General features: G+C 40.7%; 1 protein-coding gene across 2 annotated transcripts in view; it reads left to right on the top strand.

Annotated features, from left to right (window-relative positions):
* fam114a2 (family with sequence similarity 114 member A2) overlaps positions 1 to 21,155 on the top strand; it is a 36,402-nt gene that overhangs the window by 2,192 nt on the left and 13,055 nt on the right. For both annotated transcript variants that reach the window (XM_038795800.1, XM_038795799.1), the window contains exons 2-10: positions 2,593 to 2,915; positions 3,121 to 3,220; positions 7,173 to 7,274; positions 8,991 to 9,097; positions 11,128 to 11,262; positions 13,676 to 13,834; positions 14,035 to 14,158; positions 17,601 to 17,686; positions 19,540 to 19,689. In XM_038795800.1, coding sequence (XP_038651728.1) covers positions 2,595 to 2,915; positions 3,121 to 3,220; positions 7,173 to 7,274; positions 8,991 to 9,097; positions 11,128 to 11,262; positions 13,676 to 13,834; positions 14,035 to 14,158; positions 17,601 to 17,686; positions 19,540 to 19,689 — 1,284 coding nt within the window. In that variant the 5' untranslated portion in view covers positions 2,593 to 2,594. The remainder of the gene's footprint in view (positions 1 to 2,592; positions 2,916 to 3,120; positions 3,221 to 7,172; positions 7,275 to 8,990; positions 9,098 to 11,127; positions 11,263 to 13,675; positions 13,835 to 14,034; positions 14,159 to 17,600; positions 17,687 to 19,539; positions 19,690 to 21,155) is intronic.

The following is a 21,155-nucleotide window of genomic DNA, read 5'->3' as shown; positions in this document are numbered from 1 at the left end:
AACCTTAAGAGAATCATGAACAAGGACTCCCAAGTCCGTTTGTGCTTCTGATTTCCTAAGCATTTCTCCATTTAGAAAATAGTCTATTCCAAAATTCCTCCTGCCAAAGTGCATAATCTTACACTTTTCTGCATTGTATTTCATCTGGCACTTCATTGCCCACTCTCCTAGCCTGTCCAAATTCTTCTGCAGCCCCCTTACTTCCTCAATACTACCTGTCCCTCTACAGATCTTTGTATCATCTGCAAACTTAGCAATAGTGTCTTCAGTTCCTTATTCCAGATCATTAATGTATATTGAGAAAAGTTGTGATCCCAGGACAGACCCTTGAGGCATACCACAGGTCACTGGCTGCCATTCTGAAAAAAATCCCTTTATCCCCACTCTGCATTCTGCCAGTCGGCCAATCCTCTATCCATGCCATGATGTTGCCCGTAACACTCTGAGCTCTTATTTAACAATCTATTGTGCGGCATTTTGTCAAAGGCCTTCTGGAAATCTAAATAAATCACGTTCACTGGTTCTCCTTGTCTAACTTCCTTGTTACCTCCTCAAGGAATTCTGACAGATTTATCAGACATTAGCCGTGCTGACGCAGTCCTATTTTATCATGTACTTCTAAGTACTCCGTGATCTCATCTTTAATAACGGTCTCTAAAATCTTACCAATGACCAAAGTCAGGCTAACTGGCCTTTAATTTCCCGTCTTCTGCCTCCCTCCTTACTTAAACATTACATTAGCCACTTTCCAGTCCTCTGGGTCCCTTCCTGCCTCCAGTGATTCCTGAAAGATCACCACCAATACCTCCACAATCTCCTCAGCTACGTCTTTTACAACCCTGGGATGTAGTCCTACTACAAACTTATTTCTCCAGCTACTGTCTCCATCCCTCTCCCTGGCAACAGTTTGAGAATAAGCCAGTTTGTTCGTAATTTTGGTGTCACATTTGATCCCAAAATTAACATCCGAGCTCATAGTCGTGCAATCGCTAAGTGTCTGTTTCCACCTCTGTAACGTTGCCCAACATCCCCACCTGTCTCAACTCATCTGATGCTGAAGCCCTCATTCATGCCATTGTTGCCTCCAGATTCAACTGTCTCAATATATTCCTAGCTGGTCTCCCACAATCTATCCTGTGTAAATTTGGGGCCATCCAAAATTTAACCTTTGGAATATGCTCCCTACACCTCTGTGCCTCTCTACCTCACATTCCCTTTTTAAGACACTTCTTAAAATCTACCTCTTTGACCAAGCTTTTGAGCATCTGGCCCGATAGCTCCCTCTGTGTCTTATGTCATACTTTATTTTATAATGGTTCTGTATAGAAACCTTGGAATGTTTCATTATGTTAAGTGCACCATATCAGTATAAATTGTTGAACTTCATGAGAATTTTTTAAGTAGAGATGTCACCTAGCCCTTTAGTACACTATCAAAATAATAAGCAAAAAACAGAGGAAAAATGTCTAAATTTCTTTCTTGGGGTTTTGTAGCTCCTGCCTCATTTTTAGTTCTAGATTTACTGGCATGTTATTCCCTTTTTCGTAAGGATTCGGTGGTAAAAATATTCTATCAAGTAAAATTGATGAACTCTACCTATTGTAAATGAAATGTAGTGTTAAAATATGCAAGAAACTTTATTATTATGCCTGGTACACAAAGATCTGCCCTGATTATTTTGTAAGGAGTAAAAACTACTTCAAGTAATATACTCCTTTATCACCTCCGTGATTTAAATCCTACTATGTTTTAAATTTATTAACACCAACTGGTTGAAATAAAAATTCAACAATTCTCCAACATCTGATTGCCTACATTCTAGGAATTTAAAACAACCGGTTGCAGAAAGAGTAATGCATTGGTTTGATGTTCCAAAATTCCTTGCATTCCAGAATGAACCCCATGAAAATAAAAAGTGTAATCTCACTGTTCAAGAAAGGAGAGAGAGTTAACCTCATTGGTAGGGAAAATGCTAGAATCTATTATTAGGAACTTGGTGACAGAGTACTTAGCAAATCATAATATTATTAGGCAAAGCCAATGTGGTTTTATGAAAGGAAAATCATATTTGACAAATCTACCTGAGGCAAGATCTTTGCGCCTTAAGAGGGGGTGCAATATAGGTTCACTGGATTGCTTCCTGAGCTATAAGAAGGGTGCGAGTAGAATGGGCCGATCGTTTCTGGAGTCCAGAAGAAAGAGAGGTGATCTCCTTAAAATTTAATGAATTCTGAGAGAGCTTGATAGGGTAGATGCTGAGCAGCTGTTTCCTCTGGCTGTAGAGTCTAACTCTCGAACCCATTATCTCAGGATAAGGCCAGGTTAGTTGTTTAGGAATACGATGAGGAGAAATCTTTTATCTCTAAATAATCTTTTGTTTTTTTATATCCGGGGTTGTGGATGCTCAGTCGCTGGAGATTTCAGAATTGAGAGTGATAGATTTTTAGACATTAATGGAATCTAGGAATATCTGGTGGGGGCAGATAGAAGTTCAGCCATGATGCTGTTTAATAGTGGAGCTGGCTTGCTGGGCCATATAAACTATTCCTGTTTCTTATGCTCTTATGAAGTGATTTATTCATTTATTTACAGGTATGTCAGAAGTGACGGATACAGGAATGACTGAGGTGAATGAACAGCCTGTGGCTCCAGAAGGAAGTTCTGTTAACGTAACAGCAGTTAGGGAAAAAGAGTGCAAACAAAATGTTGCATTAGAACAGCAATCTGAGACTGAAATTAGCAAGTACACTACAGACAATGCCCAAAATGAGAGCCGCGAGTCTGCTGATAGCATTCATGAAAGCAGTACAAGTCAAGGAAAGGAGTCGATCAATATGACGAGAAAGAGACCAGAATCGAAGGGATCCAGCCAACCTGGGTTGACTGAACAACAACCCTCGGCAGTTCCTGACAAGGTAAGCAATGTTAGAGGTTGAATATTTGTGATAATTTTCAGGAAATATTAATTTACCCTACAAATATTGACTTGTCTTTGTTTGACAGTGCTTCAGTGTTGCTCTACTTAAATGCCAGAACTTAGCTATAAATGTTAGTGACTTAAAATTTAAAAATATACTTTATTGTCTAATTCCCCGCAGCCCTTGTTCATTTCTTTTGCAGGCACAAGAGCTCTCTAGTCAAGAGGCAGCAAGTTGGGGCTACTGGGGCAATTGGGGAAAGTCACTGCTTACTACAGCAACAGCCACAGTGGCATCTGTTGGTGAGTTCACTGCTGCTCTTAAACATATTGCTGAACAGTTTATCCTACAAAGCTAGTTTACAGCTTCAGTTGATAAATGAAATGAAGTAGTTACATCAAGGATACTGAGTATAAAATGTCAACCTGGTAAGAGACTATTGTAAATTTTCACGACCACAGAAAGTAGCCAAAATGTGTAATTTCAAACAGGAATTAGATATAGCTCTTGGGGCTAAACAATCAAGAGATATGGCGGGAAGGCGCGATCTGGGTGTTGAACTTGATGATCAGCCATGATTTTTTATATCAGGGGTTGTGGATGCTCAGTCGCTGGATATTTCAGAATTGAGAGTGATAGATGAATGGCAGAGCAGGCTCGAAGGGCTGAAGGGCCTCCTATTTTCTATGTATGTTTCCATGCATGTATGTAAATTTTTTTGTTCCTGGATAAACTTATGCAATGCAGAGCTAAGGCATCTAAAATGGGAACAACTAGATAAATGTTTATTTCCTGCTAGTTTGCATCTTCTGTCTTAATTTTGGAATTTTTGCATCAGGATTTGAAGTCCACAGAGTATGTGGTAGCCAGTTTTCATCGCTATAGCCTATCATGGACAGTTGACAATTTTAGGTATTTAGTGACAGTCGACATGTATAGTGTAAGGGTCCTTCCTATTGATTAAGAGTGTGTAAGAATTATGATGAGATGAAACAGGCTATTCTGTATGCATATGAATTGGTTCCCGAGGCATATAGGCAAAAGTGTTAGAATTTAAGGAGAGTGCCGGGTCAGACTTATGGAAGGGTTAAGCAGAACAATTTTGATGAGTGGGTATGAGCGTTGAGAATTGAAATTACCTATGACGCTCTGAGAGGTCATTCTCTTTGAGGAATTTAATAATTCCCTACCTCCTACAGTCTACAGTAAGCACAGAGGGTGAAGACTTCTAGGCAGGCAGCAATTATGGTTGATGATTATGAGCTAATCCATCACCTTTGTTCCATCACCCCCAAACTTTTAAAAAGGATAGGAAATGAGAGAATGAAAGGAAGGCCAAGGTAAAGAATGGATAGTTTGGAATGCTCTGAGATCTCCTCCTCAGATCAGGAAGGAAGGTACTGAGATTGGCGGTGAGACTTGGCAAACTGTAACAAGGAGGGACAGGTTCGTTCAGCATGTTGGAAGTTGCAAGGGAAGCCCGTGGAATTTATGGGAATTCATAAGGTGGATTCCGTAAAGGGGACAAAAGTGGAGAACTAAAGTAGCTTTAACTGGACCGAGGAGACCTGAGATAAACAATGCTGTTGGAGCAGTTCTGAGGAATGAGGTAGATAAGAGATACGCCCTGTTTCTGTCTACGGGGAAGATCACCCCATTTTCTTCAACTGAAGTAGCCAAACCCATAACTATCTTAAGGGACACAGGTGCTACTCAAACTCTCTTACTGGAGAAGGACTTGGTTTTTCAGAGAGCTCAATGAAAGCTGAGGGATTAGTGCATTTAACTTTCCTTGGATGGATTTGTTTATTGTCACGTGCGCCAAGGTAGTGTATTTTTCTGCGAGCAGTTCAAACAGATCCTTTAGTACATGAAGAGAAAATAAAATAAAAAGAAAGTACATAATAGGGCAACACAAGGTACACAATGTAAATACATAGACACCGGCATCAGGTGAAGCATACAAGAGTGTAGTATTAATCAGGTCAGTCCATAACCCACGGTTGTTTAGGAGTCTGGTAACAGCGGGGAAGAAGCTGTTTTTGAATCTGTTTGTGCGTGTTCTCAGACTTTTGTATCTCCTGCCTGATGGAAGAAGTTGGAAGAATGAGTAAGCCGGGTGGAAAGGGTCTTCGATTATGCTGCCTGCTTTTGTGAAGGGGATAGGTGGAGATTATATTCCAATTCTATTGTATAAAGAATAATGGAGTGTGATTTAGGTCCAGTCGGTGTTGGGAGTGGTTAAGGAGTTACCAGTTGATGGAGTAGATTTACTTTTGGGGAATGATTTGGCAGGAGTGAAGATTATAGCTTCACCTATAATTGCAGAGAGCCTGAGGAACCTACTATAGATAGTACATGAGATGCAATGTGCAACATGTGCAAATTAGGAAAACTTATTGGCCAGTAAGTGACTCAAAGAAAGAAATGTTGAAAGACGTTGATCACGTATCAAATGACAATGGTAGTGAATCTATTTTGGCTGATACGGATGAATGTTTCTCTACAGGAATGATTCCCTAAGTCTTGTCAAAGGTAAAATTCAGTGGAGAATCAGATTCTGGAAACTCTAAAGCCGAAGGTGACCGTAAGAAAGAGGAGTCCAAATTAATAGCAATTAAAGTCTGAAGAGTCAGCCGAGATCTCTGAATCCGATTTTGTTTTTGATTATGAAGTAATGACAACAGCTGTTACCGAATAGATCTGTCACTATCTAATCTTGAACAAATAGCAAATAATTCTTCCAAAGCTAGGAATGAAGTCCGCAAATTGGAAGAAGAAAGTGAATTGGAATTTTCCAAAAGAAAGTTATTACAGCCTCTTACAGTAAATTCATTGCCATTCATTCCAGGTGCAAATATTTCCCAGAGTATACCTGCTTTGAAGGAAAGTATATATAATGTCATGGCATCGGTTCGTCAGAACGAGGACAGTAAGGGTTGTGAAGTGATGCCAATCAAAAGGCTGGTTAACCCACATCCTTTTCAAGGTCCACAGTGCCTCTTCGAGATAAAGGAAGCAAACAGCAAAGGAGATGCACTAATCAGTAATCAATTCCTTTTAAAAATTAAGAGAAATGTGGACGTAGAATCGTGTGATGGTTTTGCCGCCGCATCTGTTAACAATAACCAAAAAGCACGTAGAGCCAGTAACGTGCTATCCCCTGATTCTGAAAGCAAAAAAGAACAATGCAATCTGGAAAGCACAAATTTTTTCAGTCCGTATTATCATGTGGGGATAAGGGCTGTGATTAGGAAAGCTCTGATGAGGAGGTAAAAACTGCAACACAAAGAATGGTACATATAAAATTAACCCACTCTTGAGAGGGTTGAACCTTCAGCAACACTTGTTACTGAAGGTAGCCATGTGAAGGACAAGAAAGAATGTATAGTTGGAGGGGTTGAAGATTGTTTATTAGTTAGAAATGAATCAAAAATTTATGTCCGCATTGACAATACTGCTTGTAGTTTGGCTGCAGAAGATCCTCGAAATTTGATTAAATATTCATTGGACGGTCAGAAAAGACTGACTGCATTACACGGGAGACAGAAAGAGTGTAGACGGAGTTGTAGGAAACACCAAAGGGCACTCCGTTAGCTAATCATGATGTAGACATAAGAAACTGTGAACCAGTAACGGCGCATCTGTCTCAATTTAAAACTGTGGAGACTGGTTCAGTTGGAGACTGAAATTGCAACATTGGGCATGACTTGGGAGAAAAATGTTGCCGAGTGTTATGTCTGCGGAAGGCTCTTTTGATGAAGAAGATTTTAAACATTTTTAATGTAAGGCCTAGAAAAAATATATTATCCAAAATTATGGAAATAGTGAATGAAACTCCTTCTATACACTCACTTTGCATATGTGAGAGAGAACAGTGGCTTAAAGCTGATAAGTAGGCTGAAGTGATACACACTGTTCGCACACACTGATGCAGAAATTATGGATAGTGTAGTGGTCCTCAAAAGCCAAAGGAGATAGAAAAAGACGCTTAAGATGATTTCAGTGAAGAGGAGAAAATAACTTAAGCTAATGTTGATACATTTATTACATTTGTATTCTAATAAAAAGTAAATGGAAGAGGTGAATCATTTCAGAAGGATAAATACATTGTTGATGACAACGCCTTAATAATTTGGCTTCCGCCATTGGTTATTAATGTGTTTCTTACCTCATAATTTGGTGACACTGAATGGCTTGCTTTGTTAACTTATTTATCTCTTGGCTTCCTGTCTTTTGTTTTTATTACTACAGGTCATGGGATTTCCCACGTGATTGAAAAAGCTGAGTCTTCTCTTGGGATTCCCAGTCCCACAGATGTTTCAACAGAAGTGAAAGTGTCTGATGGAGACAAAGGTGATGACAACAGAACTATCTCTGAATTCTGAAAAGTTAGCCTCGATCAATGATTAAACCTGTTTTAGGGTTAAAGGTGAAGATGCTATAAGGAACATTGAGATGGAATCTGCAAATATAGTCAATCTTTTTTTTAAAATTTAGATTACCCAATTATTTTTTCCAATTAAGGGGGCAATTTAGTGTGGCCAATTCACCTACTCTTCACATTTTTGGGTTGTGGGGGCGAAACCCACGCAGACACGGGGAGAGTGTGCAAACTCCACACGGACAGTGACCCAGAATCGAACCTGGGACCTCGGCGCCGTGAGGCAGCAGGGCTAACCCACTGTGCCACCGTGCTGCCCCCAAATATAGTCAATCTTGAAGGTCAGAATAATTTTGCATTCCTCCTTATTTATTGTATTTACTATAGATTGATGCTGAACTTTTATGTATTCCCTCTTCTAGTTTAAAACTATTGATGTGCTGGGAGACATGGTAGCACAGTGGTTAGCATTGTTACTTCACAGCTCCAGGGTCCCAGGTTCGATTCCTGGCTTGGGTCACTGTCTGTGCAGAGTCTGCACGTTCTCCCAGTGTCTGCATGGGTTTCCTCCGGGTGCTCCGCTTTCCTCCCACAGTTCAAAGATGTGCAGGTTAGGTGGATTGGCCATGCTAAATTGCCCTTAGTGTCCAAAATTGCCCTTAATGTTGGGTGGGGTTACTGGATTATAGGGATAGGGTGGAGGTGTGGGCTTGGGTAGGGTGCTCTTTCTGCTCTTTCCAAGTGCTGGTGCAGACTCTATGGGCCGATTTCCGCAGCTGGCGATGGCAATCTCTTCTCTGTTCTATTTCTCTCTTGTTCACTTTCTTCTAACCAAGATGCTAGGAAACTCTTGTTCCAGTTCTTCCTCCATCTGAAGAAGACTAGGCAGCACAGATCACTTGAAAGGACTCTTTCTGTCCAAAGTGCCCCCCCCCCCAAAAAAAAAGCCTGTTTTGGTTGATTTACATATGGATCATAAGAATTCCTGTGCTAGAGACATATCCTTGGCAGAGATAACAAGCCAGATATGTTTTTCAGAAAGCAAACTGCAATGGAAACTTTCTTCGTAAGATTTCTATAATATTCAATAAAATTCTGAAGATTTAAAAAAGTTATTATACAACAATCTCCTGCAGATCATCACCATCATGTGAGTCTTTATAATGGTTTAGGGCAGTGGCTCCCAACCTTTCTTAAGTCATGATACACCTTTACACTATGAACAATTTGCCTTTATATGGTGCCCTTTATATAGTAAAACATCTCATTCACTGGAACATGTTGAAACAGAATTGGATGCTTCATCACAGAATGAAATACTAGAAATATAAACAGAAAATGCTAGAAGCTCTCCGCTGGTCAGATAGAGTCTGTGAAGAACATTTTACCTTAAATGCTAACTCTGCTCCTCTCTCCAGTGATGCTGCCAGACCCTGAGTATTTGTAGCATTTTCCATAATTTATAGCATCTGCACCATTTTGTTTAATGAGATTTTAGGACAGATGACCAAAAAACCTGATCAAGGAGGAAGGTTTTAAGAAACCTCTTGGAGGGAGGAAAGTGAGGTGGAATGGCAGAAAGTTCTCTGTTGATGCTTGCATAAATGTCATTACATGATGTGTGGTCTATTTGATTTGAATAAATCATTCTAAAACTTGCAAACTTGTTTCTTCTTTGGAAACGGCAGAATTAGAGAACTTTAAGGAAAGTCCGAAAGCTGAGAGCGTAACGTCCTCTCCAATTGGTGGAGCATTTGGAATGTTTTCTACCATCACTAGTGCAGTTCAGAGCACTGTGAGTATGTCTTTTATTCAACCGATAGCCAATGCCCTTTATATGATGGTCAGTGAATCAGTCTTTCCACACCTTACCACGTGCCTAATCTTTTCTCTGAACTCTAGTTTTAACTAAACTATTCCCACGCCTTTAGATTGATATTCGTATGCTGCATCAGGATTCTTTCTTCACATTATAAAAGTTCAAAATATATGGATAATGGTTACCGTAGAATCCGTACAGTGTTGTTAGAACTGCTGCCTCACAGTGCCGAGGATCCGGGTCTGATCCCGGCTCTGGGTCACTGTCCGTGTGGAGTTTGCACATTCTCCCCGTGTCTGAATGGATCTCACCGCCGCAACCCAAAAAAATGTTCAGTGTAGGTGGATTGACCACCCTAAATTGCGCCTTAATTGGAAAAAAAATAATTGCATACTCTAAATTTATTTGGAAAAAAATAATTCCTGCAGTGCAGAAGGATGCCGTTCGGCCCATCGAGTCTGCACCAGCCCTCCAAAAGAGCACCCTAGGTAGGCCAACTCCTCCACTTTTTCCTTGCAAACCCATAACCCCCACATAACCTATACATCTTTGGATACTAAGGGACAATTTAGCATGGCCAGTACACCTAACCTGCACTACTTTGGACTGTAGGAGGAAAACGAAGCACCCGGAGGACCCCGTGCCGACTCAGGGAAAAAGTGCAAACTCCACACAGTCACCCAGAATTGAACCCGGGTCTCTGGTGGTGCTTGTCACTGTGCCGATTTACTCAAATGTTGAAAAATGTTGGGGAGAATTCCTGACGTTTATCATTCTAAACAATGTTGTTACATCATCATACGAACAAGGAGCAGGAGTAGGCCATTCAGCCCCTTAGCCCTGCTCCACCATTTAATTAGATCATGACTGATCTGATGGTAACCACAAATCTGCATCCACCTAACCCCAATAACCTATCCGCTTCCCCCTCCCCCACCCCACCCATACTTATCAAAACTCTGTCCACCTCTGCCTTACAAATGTTCAAAGACTCAGCATGTGCAGCAGATGTACTGCTCACCTGTCCAATTATATCATAGGTTTATCTGTTCACAATAACTCCAAGTAACAATGCAGAGTATGCCTTTAATATAACTTAAAAAGAGCTTAGTTTAGATTTTTTAAATATAGAACATAGAACAGTACAGCACAGAACAGGCCCTTCGGCCCTCAATGTTGTGCCGAGCAATGATCACCCTACTTAAACCCACGTAACCCGTATACCCGTAACCCAACAATCCCCCCATTAACCTTACACTACGGGCAATTTAGCATGGCCAATCCACCTAACCCGCACATCTTTGGACTGTGGGAGGAAACCGGAGCACCCGGAGGAAACCCACGCACACACGGGGAGGATGTGCAGACTCCACACAGACAGTGACCCAGCCGGGAATCGAACCTGGGACCCTGGAGCTGTGAAGCATTGATGCTAACCACCATGCTACCATGAGGCCCCTAATATAATTTTACAATTTAATAGTGGAACTTTTTGGGCTGGAATAATTATCAAGAATATATATTGAAATTTCAGAGTACCAATTTATCCATTGACTAGATAGGTAAATGAACTTCACATTTTGCAGTATAAAGCATCAAAGTTGAAACCATACTGGTGCTTTCTGATCATTGTTTTTAATCAAAACTTTTCTGTATATGTTCATCAGATGCAATGTAAATATAGGTGGCATGGTAGCACAGTGGTTAGCACTGTTCCTTCACAGCGCCGGGGTCCCAGGTTCGATTTCTAGCATGGGTCACTGTCTGTGCTGAGTCTGTACGTTCTCCCTGTGTCTGTGTGAATTTCCTCTGGGCACTCCAATTTCCTCCCACAACTCCCAAAAGACTTGCATGTCAGGTGAATTGGATATTCTGAGTTCTCCCTCTGTACCCGAACAGGTGCCGGAATGTGGTGACTAGGGACTTTTCCCAGTAACTTCATTGCAGTGTTAATGTCAGCCTACTTGTGACAATAATAAGGATTATGTACATCACTTTATTTTCAGGGAAAAACTGTACTAAGTGGTGGTTTGGATGCACTTGAGTTTATTGGGAAAAAGACCATGGATGTTATTGCAGAAGGAGATCCTGGATTCAAGAAGACAAGAGGACTAATGTACAGGACGACCACATTGTCTCAGGTATTCTCTAAACCTTGGCAGTGACTAAAATAAAATCATTGTTTTTTATCAGGATTGGGACTTGTCACTTGCATGACAATTGTCGATCATCTAAACAAATGTGCAATGACATAACTGATACTGCAATGGCATAATGCTACTAATTATATTTGTAGTCGCATAAAACTGCATTTCAGCAATTTATGCTGGGGTATGATTATTTATGGAATATAGAGCAGTCTTGCAAGAATTTAAACTGATAACTCCCCAAATATCCTTTTAATACTAAGTCCCCAAATATCCTTTTAATACTAAGTAATATGGAAATATTGGTTAATTTTTGAGTCTAAGTTGTGGTTATGTATGTCTACACGTTTGTGGAAATCAACTTAGCTATGAAATAAATATGTACTGAAGTTGATTATGTACTGAAATTTACGGTCTACCTTTATTGGAAAGTAGGTAGTAAAGGAGCTGTTTGAGATTGCGTGGGAATGAGGTGTCATGAGAGGCAGGTGATATAAGTTACATCCGTTTATAGCCCATTCTAATAGCACAATTGTGTTTAGCAGGGTTTGCAAATTAGAAACATTCCTCAAATAGAGTTGCCTTGTTTAAGATCAGCCATGATCATATTGAATGGTGGAGTGAGCTCGAGGAGCTCAATTGCCTGCTCCTCCTAGTTCATGTGTATTAGCACAATTAGAGTATGTTCAATCCCCCCTTAAAATCAGGCCCCTTCTCTCTCCCATACCCTCAGTATGAGGGAGAGGGGGGAATGGGGCAGGAAGCAGCGAGCAGGAGGGTCAGTGAGTGGGAGGATCAGAAAGGGAAGTGGCAAGCAGGAGGGCCAGGGATGGAAACAGCAAGTGGGCGGGGGGTGGTGAGTGGGAGGAACATGAAACGTAGGAGCAGGAATAGACAATTTGATCCTTTGATTCTACTCTGCCATTGGATAAGATCTTGTCTGAGCTTATTGTGGTTTCAGCTCCATCTTCTTGTCTGCTCCCCATAACCATTGACTTCCATGTCAATAAAAAATCTTACCTAATTCAGATCAGGAGCAACAGCGAGTGGGAAATGTGTTATGGGGCAGCGTTTAGAAAACTACAAAGTATACCATGGAGTTCACCTGACCTACAACTGTTTATAGATTTTGGTTGGTTGGATCTGTTGAGCTGCTTGCAGAAAAATACTTTTCACTGTACCTCGGTACACGTGACATTAAACAAATCCAATCCAATGAGGAGCACGAGGACCTACCTTTCCAGTGTTATTCCGGTATAAAGGCCTTAAGCACTTTTTAATCAAAAACAAAGTTTATTCTACAAATTCAGTTAACATTTTTACAAACACACAGTAAGCATTTTTATCAACTACAAACATGAATACCCCACACAGCTACAGTATTCTATACGTAACCCTTAATAAATCTCCCTACTGTTTCAATTTAATAACAACATCCCGTAAACCAAAAAACCCTTTTACCAAAACAGAAGGTTTGAATTCCTCCCAGAAAGCAGTTATCTCTTTTAAATTATCAAGTTGCGGAAACAGCTTTTAAAATGCAGAGCGAGACAAGACCAGACAAGACTTCTCTGTCTGAATCCAGCATCCAAATGTAAAAACAAAAGCAAAAAAAAAACAGAAGCCACAAAACAGCTCCCAGCTGAAAAACAAAAGTAAACCCAGTGCCACAGCCCAGCTCCACCCACACAATGATATCACTGAAGCCATGTGATGAGAAAACATTTCTTAAAAGGATTCTCCCATGACAAATGGCAAGCTTGAGGTGGGAAGGGTCAATTAGGAGTTAAGTAGAAAGTATTAGTAAGTTATTAAGTGTTAGAGGAGGTTTACCCAGTTTGGATCAAGGCAGCTGATAGGATTTTATAATGTGAAAATTACAGATTTGTTGCCCAATCCTAATTGCCCTTGAACTGAAGGGCATTTACGAGTCAACTACATTACTGTCACATGTAGGCCAAACCAGGTAAGGATGGCAGAGATCCTTCCCTCAAGGACCTTAGTGAACCAGATGGATTTTTACGACCATCAACAATGGCAATCATTAAACTTTTAACTCCAGATTTTAATTGAATTCAAATTTCACCATCTGCTGTGGTGGGATTCGAACGCAGAGCATCACTTTGAGACTCTGCATTACTGGTCCAGTGAGAATACTATTCCTCCACCTCCTCCCCTAAGCAGATTCGAGAAGAGTTTTTATGCCTGCGAGGAACTGGATAGAAACACCCCTAAATCATCATATTTAAAGGCTCCCGAGATAAATTCCTCTTGTTTGCCTCTTGATCCAAATGAGACCATGGGTAAGATGGAGAAATAACAGTTAATCTTTAAACCACGGTGTGACTCGCTTTCTTGCGTGGTGAGGATCTTGAAGTTGATGATGCCTTATTTTCCTCTTGAGTAGGTTCTGCGAGAGGCAAAAGAAAAAGAACAGCAACAAACAGCTGATGAGGTTTCTGAGGATTCAGAAAAGAAGGCTCATTATGGAATGTTGTTTGATGAATTTCAAGGTCTGTCTCATCTGGAAGCTTTGGAGATTTTGTCGAGTGAGAGCGAAGTAAAGGTGAATAAGGAGCAAGAAAATCCCAACATAATAAATTTACATTGGTCTGGTCTGTCCTCTATTTATTATATTAATTGGATATGAATGATGTAAAATTTACATTAGAATGTGGAAATTGATTTTGCTTATCCAGTGTTGGCATGATTCTTTACCAAGATCTACTCACCATGCATGTATGGACTGTCCATTATATTCTGTAGGTTAAATCGGTACTGAATGCCATGTCTGGAGAAGATTTGGAAAAATTGAAAGAGGAGTTGGCAGCCATTAAAGAAGCATTTTGTTTGGTTGAATTTGATGACGAGGATGAAGAAGAGAACAAAGGTGAAAAGAAAAATAACTTCAATACCAAAAGCTGCACATGGCGGAAACCTGAAATAAAAACCAAAAATACGGGAACACTTAGCAGGCCAGGCAGCATTGATGGAGAGGAACAATGTTAAGTAGATGACCCTCTGATGCTGCCTGACTTGCTGAATATTTCCCCAATTTTCTGTTTTTAATATTATTCCTCATTTCTATATATGTTTTTTCAATGTGTTCAACTTATCATTCACTTACTGACCAGATGCTCCTGATAATTTCCCTTGCAACTTAAATTAGATTAGAATAACTTCAGTAAGGCAATAGAATTGGATGATTTCTGTATTTGGTCTGAATAGCCTTTCACTCTTAAATGTCAGTAGTCATTTTAACTGTACATTGCGTTGTAAATAGATTACTTACTATGGGGCTTTAAATTTCTTTTGAACGTAAATTATAAAAGTATAATTACTCTTTGACACAAATAAACCAATAATTGAGGAATTGTAGAAGAGACTATTTAAATAATGGCAAAAACTGCAGTGTTTAAGCCAGTGTTGTAGCGCTGGCTCCTGAATCCCTGAATCTCCTGGAAATTAGTCCTCTTCAAGTACATGCTCCTGGTGCCTTTTGAAAGTTGCAATGTAATCTGTTTTCCACACCCTTTCAGGTAGTGTATTTCAAATATTAACTTTTTTTCCGGGTGGTGTTGTTTTCCTTCCTTCCCCTATAATCATAGAATCCCTATGGTGCAGAAGGAGGCCATTCGGCCCATCGAGTGCACCGGCCCTTTGAAAGACCACTCTACCTCGGCCCAATCCCCCATCCTATTCCTATAACCCCACCCTAAGGGGTAATTTAGCATGGCCAATCCACCTAACCTGTGCATCTTTGGACTTTGGGAGGAAACCAGAACACCTGGAGGAAACCTATGCAGACACTGAGAGAAAGTGCAAACTCCACATAGACAGTAACCCGAGGTCAGAATCGAATCACTGTGCCACCGTACACCTACCTTTTTGGATTATTTTAAATCCATGACTTCTGGTTACTGACATCCTTATCGGAGAAAACAGTTTCTCCCTACTTGCTATATTAAAATCCTTCAATTTTAAATGCCTCTATCAAATTCCTCAATAACGTTCTCTTCCATGAGAAGACAATCCCAACTTCACCAATCTTTCCACGCAACTGACATCCCTCGTCCCTGGAATCACCCTATTACATTCCTGTACCCTTTCCAAGGTCTTGACATCTTTACAAAAGTGTGATGACCGCCATGTTCCAACTAAAGTCTAACTAATGATTTGTAAAGATTTAGTAAAATGTTCCGGCTGTTTTTATAATCACTGTCCTATTTACTGCAATAACTTCATCAACTCTCACTGTTACTTCATTAAATAACTCTGAGATTAGTCAGGTACAATTTACCTTGAATAACTCTGTGCTGACTGTCACGCATTAACTTATACTTCTCCAAGTGAGAGTTAATTTTCTCCTTTGCAATGATCACTAGTGGTTTTCCCATCACTGACGTTAGGCTGGCGACCTGCAGTTACTAGGTTTACTCCCCTCCCCTTTTTGAAAAAAGTGTAAATTCTGTAATTCACCAGTTCTCTAGCACCACTCCGTGCCCAAGGAGAATATTCTGGTCTAAGCTTCTTTCATCACCTTGGTTGCCCTCAGAATGTGTTCCATTTGGACCTGGTGGCTTGTTAACTCTTGGAGTGTTGCTGCATGCAACCGTAGCATGCTGCTAATGTTTTGAGTCTGGATGACTCAACAAAGAGTTGACTTTGACAAAGAGTCATCCAGACTCGAAACATTAACTCCCTTCTCTCCACAGATGCTGTCAGACCAGCTGTGATTGTCCAGTTTTTGTTGTAGACTTAGCATGCAGTTGCCTGGTTTTACATTACTTGTGTGTTTATATCACATCATGGACATTTGTGAAACCAAATTAATTAAATCAAGTAGTTGTGGACCAGCAGCAACAAAAGTTATCTTCAACACTGTTGAAATATTATAAAAGTCCGACTGGTTGGTGACTGTCTTTCAAGAAAGGACGTTCCACCCCATTTGGTCTGGCCAATGTGTGATTTGAGACCTGATATACATGTCAGGTAAACAGAGGTAGTTTTAAGTGATCCATATTTACATTGTTAAATATTAGAAATAAGGTATAGTTTTAAGTGGGTTTAATTTAGTGTTGATTTGTAAGAAGGCTAAACCTATAGATTCATGCCAGACAAAGATGTTTGTACATGTGGGTTTTCTGGTTTTATTTCAAACTGTGTGCTTCTAAGGATTACTGCCTAAAAAGTAAAAAAGATGGGCGAAGCATAAAGTTCTTGCAGAGGAGCCAGGGGCATCTTTAGGGTAGGAAAGCTTTTGCGATTGTGTTCTTAACTGAAATTATAGCAGTTAGTTTTAGAAGGCTGGAGAGGGAACACCTCTCTGTTTTGCTGGAAGAAAAGCCATACCATGGAGTAATGATTAAGAAAACAAATGCGGGAAAACAGAATAGCTAGTTAAGGAAACTAGAGAAATGAAGAGCGGTAAAGGGACAAAGAGAACCAGTTGCCTTTGGGAACAAGGTGCTGTTTATGGACTTTAAAGTAGACCTGGAAAAAGAAGAACTGATGAGGCTAGTTACAGGTAAGCCACACATCTGAAACAATCTTAAGATTTGGTGTCCTTATTAACAGCATTTGAAGTAGCAATATTCTGTTGGGGACTGTGTATCTGGGTTGAGTAGAATTATGGATGCATGTTGAAAATCGCAATGAAGAAAACCTGAAAGGAGAGGTGGAAAATCTGGTGCTGGATTCCTTGTTGGACGTGGAGTAGGGGCTTTGTTTGAAAGGATAGTTGGAAAACCTGAAATGGATTTTTAATGCAAACAGCTGATGGAAAGCATTGCTTGAAAGAAGATTTTAAAAGTCTTTCTGGGAGCAGAGGTTGGAAACACTCGTGACAATCATCTGGGGGAATTGAGAAGAAGTCAATAGAAGATTGGTTGAGTTGCACCGGCCATTTGGTTTCAGAGTGAGTTGTTATCTTTGAAAACTATATATTTGTGGATCAAAGGAGGTAATAAAGGAGTATTGTGTCATAATCAAACTTTTCATGTTTAATTTTTAAAAAATTCTTGGTGTTAAAACTAATTAGCAGTCCTGTGACTCTGCTCCTCCATGCTTGCTAAAAGAGAAGTAAAAGTTACAATTGTTTGAGGCAGGGTTTCATTCTGGAATCTTCCCATCCAGTTGTAATACCAACTGGGATCATAACAATGTGGTCTGAGTCCCTCAATCTAAATGTTATTTAATGAGTTGACTCTTAATGCCCTTGGAACAAATAGGAATCGGCATTAAACACTGCTTTGCCAGCGCTGCCCGAAAACATTTCTTTTTTAAAAAGATAGATTTACTAATTTCAACAATTTCTTTGATTGGCCTTGTAGGGAATGATGGGTCTGGATTTGTGAAAGAACTGTCTGAATTATTATCCGAGCTGAATATTACTGCAACGTCTGACAAACTGAGCAAAGTAAGTGCATGTTGATCTAATTGCGTCATCAAAGCCATTTAATTTAATCAGGGTACCTTTCATAGGATGCAATTCTTCAAATACTGCGGAGTGATGATGGTGGTAGTGACGATTCAGTAATAACAATATTGCTGGTGTACACAAAGGGGTTCTCAGTTTTTGAGATGGTTTTAATCAGTTAACAAAAGGAACTTAACATGGAAGGATTTTCAAGCCAAGTTAGCACATGCTTCCTGGTACTTTCAATGCAGGGACACTGTGCTTTGGAGATTAAATGTGCCTTTCATGCCTATATTGCAGAATTTGCTCATTGCATGTAACTATTTGCGTAACATGCTGTTAAGGTAGAGTACTTTTAGAAAGCTTGAAGAAGTCCGGGGCCTTGAACTCAAGTTTCAACTTGTTAGAAACTATTAAAATCTGATGATATATCTAAAATTATCATGCGTCTTGATAAGGTAAATATGGGAGAATATTGATACTGGCTGGGGAGTCACTAACTGGAATGTAATAATTTAATATCACTATCATTTTTGTTTTTATATTTTAGAGTAACAATTATTTTTCTTATCCAATTAAGGGGCAATTTAGCGTGACCAATCCACCTAACCAGCACATCTTTGAGTTGTTGGGGTGAAACACATGCAGACATGAGGGGCTAGTTTAAACTAGAGGGGCTAGTTTAACACAGGGCTAAATCGCTGGCTTTGAAAGCAGACCAAGGCAGGCCAGCAGCACGGTTCAATTTCCGTACCAGCCTCTCCGAACAGGCGCCGGAATGTGGCGACTAGGGGCTTTTCACAGTAACTTCATTTGAAGCCCACTTGTGACAATAAGCGATTTTCATTTAGGGGCTGGTTTAGCACACTGGGCTAAATCGCTGGCTTTTAAAGCAGACCAAGGCAGGCCAGCAGCACGGTTCAATTCCCGTACCAGCCTCCCCGAACAGGCGCCGGAATGTGGCGACTAGGGGCTTTTCACAGTAACTTCATTGTAGTCTACACGTGACAATAAGCGATTTTCATTTCATTTTCATTTTCACATGGGGAGAATGTGCAAACTCCAGACGGACAGTGACCCAGCGCCGGGATTCAAACCCGGGTCCTGAGCGCCGCAGTCCCAGTGCTAACCGCTGCGCTACATGCCACCCCTAATATCACTATAATGACAAAGAGTTTAGGAGCTTTCAATGCAGACAATTGTTGGGACTGGTAGAAGAAGAAATTATAGTTTTGTTTTGTAAAGGAAATGGACAAAATTTGAAAATAAAAGTTTAAAGGGTTGGGTAGACAGAGCTAACATCAAACCCAGTGAGTCAATTGGCCTATTTCCATACTGTTAAATTCCCTGAATCTTCTGTTTTTAAACAATCTGTTTTAAATTGCTATGAAGATGTTAGTATCCCAAATAGAAAATAAAAATCACAGAAATAAAACCAAGAAAGTACTGCAAACATTTAACAGACCCTTAATCAGAACCAGTTTTGCAATGTCAGATATGTTTTTGTTTTGAGATGCGTGTTTTTAAACATAGTTGTTTTCTTTAAAAGTCAAGAAACCTTTTTAGTACAGTATGTCCAAGCCATAGTTTTATTCTGCCATAGAGATTATGAAACAAGAAAATACACTGACTCATTGAATGATCCAGGGAATAATCAACACAGTTTTGGTTACATCAGTTTCAAAAGAGAAGAAAACCTCCCCATCCTAGGTGCGAAGCATTTTTGGGTCAGCTGTAATGTACATATATGCCTCTACCCCGCCTCTATGATTTGCACCAAATTCAAACTCTGGAATAGTTATTTTCTACTTTTTTGGCTATGCTGAATAATTAAAGACTTGTATCTGTTTCAGGCCAGACAGCATGCACATGTTTGTTTAATTGAAGTAAATTCTATCTCACCTGTGGAAATAGAAGAGATGTCAGAAGATCCAGAGAAGAAAGGACAAAGTGAAGGATCTGTGCCTGAAGACGTGAGCAAAGAGCACACATTTTCAATTGAGGTAATGAAAACGACTTTGAAACTTCTTGAGAGTGCGGCACAGTTGCACAGTGGTTAGCACTGCTGCCTACGGCGTTGGGGACCCGGATTTGATCCCAGCCCCGGGTCACTGTCCGTGTGGAGTTCGTACATTCTCCCCGTGTCTGCATGGGTTTCAACCCCACAACCCAAAGATGTGCAGGTTATGTGGATTGGTCACACCAAATTGCCCCTCAATTGGAAAAAAATAATTGAGTATTCTAAATTTTAAAAAAATTCTTGAGAACTAGATTTGTCTTGGAGGTTAATGAGCTTAGAAGTTGCTTCCATAATATTACTGGAAAATGTTTAACACATGAATATGGCATGCCCACAGTCATCTATTTTAGCACTGGTCATATTCTATATTTCTTTTACATGAAATAACATCTCTGCTAAAATACGAGTTAAGGGCATGTTTTAGAAATACCTAAGCCTGCTAGATATTACTAGACATAGGGAACGATTTTAGCCCGCATTAGCTGTGTGCAGGATCACTGACGAGCACGGAAGTCCAAAGAGAATCGAGAAATGTGATTCTCTCCGGAGAGATCAGGGTTCCTGATTTCCTACGCCCCTTGCCGGTGATATCATGAGGTTCACACCCATAAACATCGAGAGCCTCATTAATAAGATGATGGCGCCGGAGCGAGGCGACTCTCTGCAGGCTCTCCCCAACAGATCCACTTTTAACTTTATTTATACTCGTTCTTCCCATGTACTGAATGATCTGTTGAGCTGCTTGCAGAAAAATACTTTTCACTGTACCTCGGTACACGTGACAATAAACAAATCCAATCCAATCCAAAGGTTTTCAGTACATTCCAATGTAATTACCCAGACCCATGCTAATGATCATCCCTCAAACCTTGCATACATAACCTCGCCATCACAACGTCTACAGCAGCCGCTGGGGGAAGAGGGGCATGCCCAGGCAGTGCCAACCTGGCAGTGCCAATCTGTGTCAGGGCAGTGCCAGGGACAGGCCCTCTGGGAAGCCAGATTTGGGGAGGGGTTCCTGTTGTGTGGTGGGTTGGGGAGAGAGCTGAGACCATTGAGGAGGGAGTGGGCAGTGAGGGGGAACTGGCAGGCACTGGGAAAGTGGGGAGTGAACAGTTAGAGGTACCTGGCAGGCACAGGGCGGGGGAGCGGCCTGTGAGGGAGATGTTTGCAGGCATGGGTGGGAGGGGGGTGGGGGTAAGCGGACAGAGGTGGTGCTTGCAGGCACGGGTGGGGAGAGCAGACAGTGAGGGGGGAATATCGGCAGTACGTCCACAGTCTGAGTGGGAGGCACTCGCGACACCTTCAATGGGGTGCAGGTCAGTTCTGATCAGGGTGTCCTTCATGGATGCCGATCCCAATCTCTGTGAAGGCAGCCTTTCCAACTCGATCAGACCCTGCTCTGCCAGACTTGCAGTGTAAACCATGCCCACTGATTTTTTTTTTAAC

The sequence above is a fragment of the Scyliorhinus canicula genome, chromosome 4, assembly GCF_902713615.1.
Source record: "Scyliorhinus canicula chromosome 4, sScyCan1.1, whole genome shotgun sequence".
Taxonomy (NCBI): Eukaryota; Metazoa; Chordata; class Chondrichthyes; order Carcharhiniformes; family Scyliorhinidae; genus Scyliorhinus; species Scyliorhinus canicula.
This window is presented reverse-complemented; position numbering and strand designations above follow the sequence as displayed.